The sequence below is a fragment of the Tiliqua scincoides genome, chromosome 4 (genome assembly GCF_035046505.1).
Source record: "Tiliqua scincoides isolate rTilSci1 chromosome 4, rTilSci1.hap2, whole genome shotgun sequence".
Lineage (NCBI taxonomy): Eukaryota > Metazoa > Chordata > Lepidosauria > Squamata > Scincidae > Tiliqua > Tiliqua scincoides.
This window is the reverse complement of record NC_089824.1, coordinates 74,973,114-74,975,918: the sequence shown is the minus strand read 5'-3', so window position 1 is coordinate 74,975,918 and position 2,805 is coordinate 74,973,114. Positions and strand designations below refer to the sequence as shown.

The following is a 2,805-nucleotide window of genomic DNA, read 5'->3' as shown; positions in this document are numbered from 1 at the left end:
GGAAATAATTACTAAATATAACAAAATTAAATATCACTCAAATGTTAAAAGTTTTGCATAAATCATATTTTGATTCAGTTTTGTGTTTTCCATTTGGATTTCAAAGAATAAGCATTGTTTATGATTTCTCATGGCTTCTTTTTTAGTTTATCAAAGAAAGTTGTGCTCTATCAGACTAACCAATATGCTCAAGACATAGCATTTTCCCCCCCACTCTTATTACCTAAAATATATCTGATTATCCAACATACAGTCTCAGAGACTCTTTAAGTGTATCTCAATATATTTCTAAAATTATTTTTACATTGTACAGTGCTGGAAAACAGTAATAGCCAACATTCTGACTTGCTTGGATTGTTCCTTCTTCCATTTACGTGGACCTCAGAATGTCTAACATTGTTGGTTTTGTTGAGAATTGTGGGGGTGGTTTTGCTAAAGAAGGGTGCATCAGAATTTTGCGAACTGGGAACACAATTCAGCAGTCAGCAGACATCCCCCTCTACAGATACACATAGTTACAATGGTGCATTGAAGCACTGAACACTGCAAGATACAGAGGCATCCAGGGTGTGGCAAATGAAGCAGATTCAGCCCATAAAAGGTACATCCAGCGGAACACTATTGAAAGGGCTTAACCTTATATTCTAGACATGCAGCACCAGCCAGGCTGGTTCCATGATATGTGAATAAGTTGTGCTGAGAAGGAAGTGAATCATCCCCACACCTACCTACCACCACCCTGGTTCCAACATGCCCCTTCTTTGGCCTGTTCTGTTCTGCTTTATTGCTTTGTATTATGACACTGTAAAACATCTGGTGAAGGCAGCTATCCCCAGAGTAGCAGTGCTGATGCCAACTAATGTCAAGTAATGCTGCCCTCCCAGTGTGGCATTTCCTGGGTTGGTTCACAATGGTACAGTGTCCTAAATCAGGACCTTATAGCAATACAAAAGTCATTATTCTCCTATGCCTAATTTGCAGGCACAGCAATCCGCATGAAAGCAAGCTTTCAAATGAGCTTCCTACAAGAGGCTGGCCTTGTCCAGAACCCAACACAGAAAGTACCTGTTCATATATAGCCAAGCATGTCTTACTGCACTAATTCCTATGGGAATGATTGACCTAAGCCTGTTTCACATCAACTGGATTGAATTCCACCATAGAACTCATATTAACAATTCCCATAGGAGTCAGGTTGCTATAGATGAAGACCTGCTTTGTACTTTTTGGGCTGGGTTGCGAATGGGATCTGTTTGGCCTCAGCAACTATTTCAGCTAGCCGTATATAATTTTAAAGAATGATCTCCACCATCCAAGACAATCAGAGAATTATCTGCTGTGTAAGTTAATGCCAAAGGGTAAGAAAGACCCTGAGTAATAATGGGCTTAGCTACAGGGCACTCTCCAGGTTTTCCAAGGCAGAATACTGCTTGATTGAAGGCATCAGTTACTATTATATGACCTTCCCTACTGAAAGCCACATCACTAGCATATATTTTAGAAGGAAATACTAGATTCAGGCCAAAACTGTCCACCTGGCTAATGAGCTTCATGTCTGCGCTGAAGATTTTCACTCTCGTGCTGCCATAACTAGGGGCTTTTGCCATCAGATGTTCTATCACTGTGATAACTCCAGAGGACTGAGAAACAGCCACCTTTCTTGGGTGACACAAATTAGAATACAATTTTTTCACTCCCTTTAATTCTCCCTTTTTAAAGTCAGCTGTCAAGCAATACAGAATACCAGCTTCTGAATCAGACATGATGATATCATTCTGAGGCATAGTATCCAGACCCCAGGGTAGACAAAAAGACTCTGAGATGACTAACTTGCCTCTGCCATGAAAATCGAACACTTTAACAGAACGATCCCCACTGTCTGTGACTACGATGTGACCATCCAATGTGACTGTGACATCAGTCGGATACCTAATGTCATTTCCTGCCTCTCCTCTCTCTCCAAACTGTTGAATGCAGCTCCCATTGAAAGTAAACAACTTAATCCTCTTCTTGCCATCGTGAACCACAGCGACACAACCAGACGTCTGACACACAGCAACGCCTGTTGGGTTGATCAGTGTTCCCCATCCTCCAAAAGAAAGACTGAACGTTAAGACCTGAGATGCTGATGTAGTCACATCCTCAGCTGTCCCAATTGTCCTTCCTGGAACCACAGCATTATTAGTTGATGGATTCAAGATTTCCATCAAGTGCAACAGTGGTAAACAGTCACTGGTCTCTGATGATTTGCAAGATCTCCGGCAGAAAGGACATTCCAACTTAAAATTCCGCGGATGAGCTAGAGACGAGACACACTCCAGGCACATAACATGTCCACATGGTAGATTCCTTGGCCGGTGTTTTTTCTGCTGGCTGTATTTTTCAAAGCACACTTTGCATTCAAGCAGATTAGTCTCAGTTTGATCAACCAGCTCAGTCATGGCTTGTATTTTCTCAGTGGCCTTGGCAGACATTTGTACACACAAAGAGGATTGTTGCTTCTCTGGGGGTGTGCTGTGCCATCTGGTCACATTGGAAGGTCACAAGACCCTTTTACATCAGAGGCCTTTATACGGATCTCAGTGAATTCTATGGTTGTTTCATAAGGAAAGCTTTAGTTGTAATTTGCTGCCCTCTCTAGGAAATGCATTATATAACAAATGCACCAGAGCGCCTGCAGCCTGAGCTCCAGGGTATGATTTGTTATCCAACTTTGTCTTTTCTTTCTGTATTTCATTTTCAGCTTGAATGAAAACAGATATAAATACGGATCTGAACAACTGTAGTGCACCCACGTAATTTTAT

At 41.6% G+C, this 2,805-nt stretch overlaps 1 protein-coding gene across 1 annotated transcript; it reads right to left on the bottom strand.

Moving 5' to 3' along the window:
• Positions 1-265: 265 nt before the first annotated feature.
• Positions 266-2,513, bottom strand: NHLRC1 (NHL repeat containing E3 ubiquitin protein ligase 1). The gene has a single exon (XM_066626394.1). The coding sequence runs from the start codon at positions 2,472-2,474 to the stop codon at positions 1,272-1,274; it is 1,203 nt and encodes a 400-aa protein (XP_066482491.1). The 5' UTR covers positions 2,475-2,513; the 3' UTR covers positions 266-1,271.
• Positions 2,514-2,805: the final 292 nt, after the last annotated feature.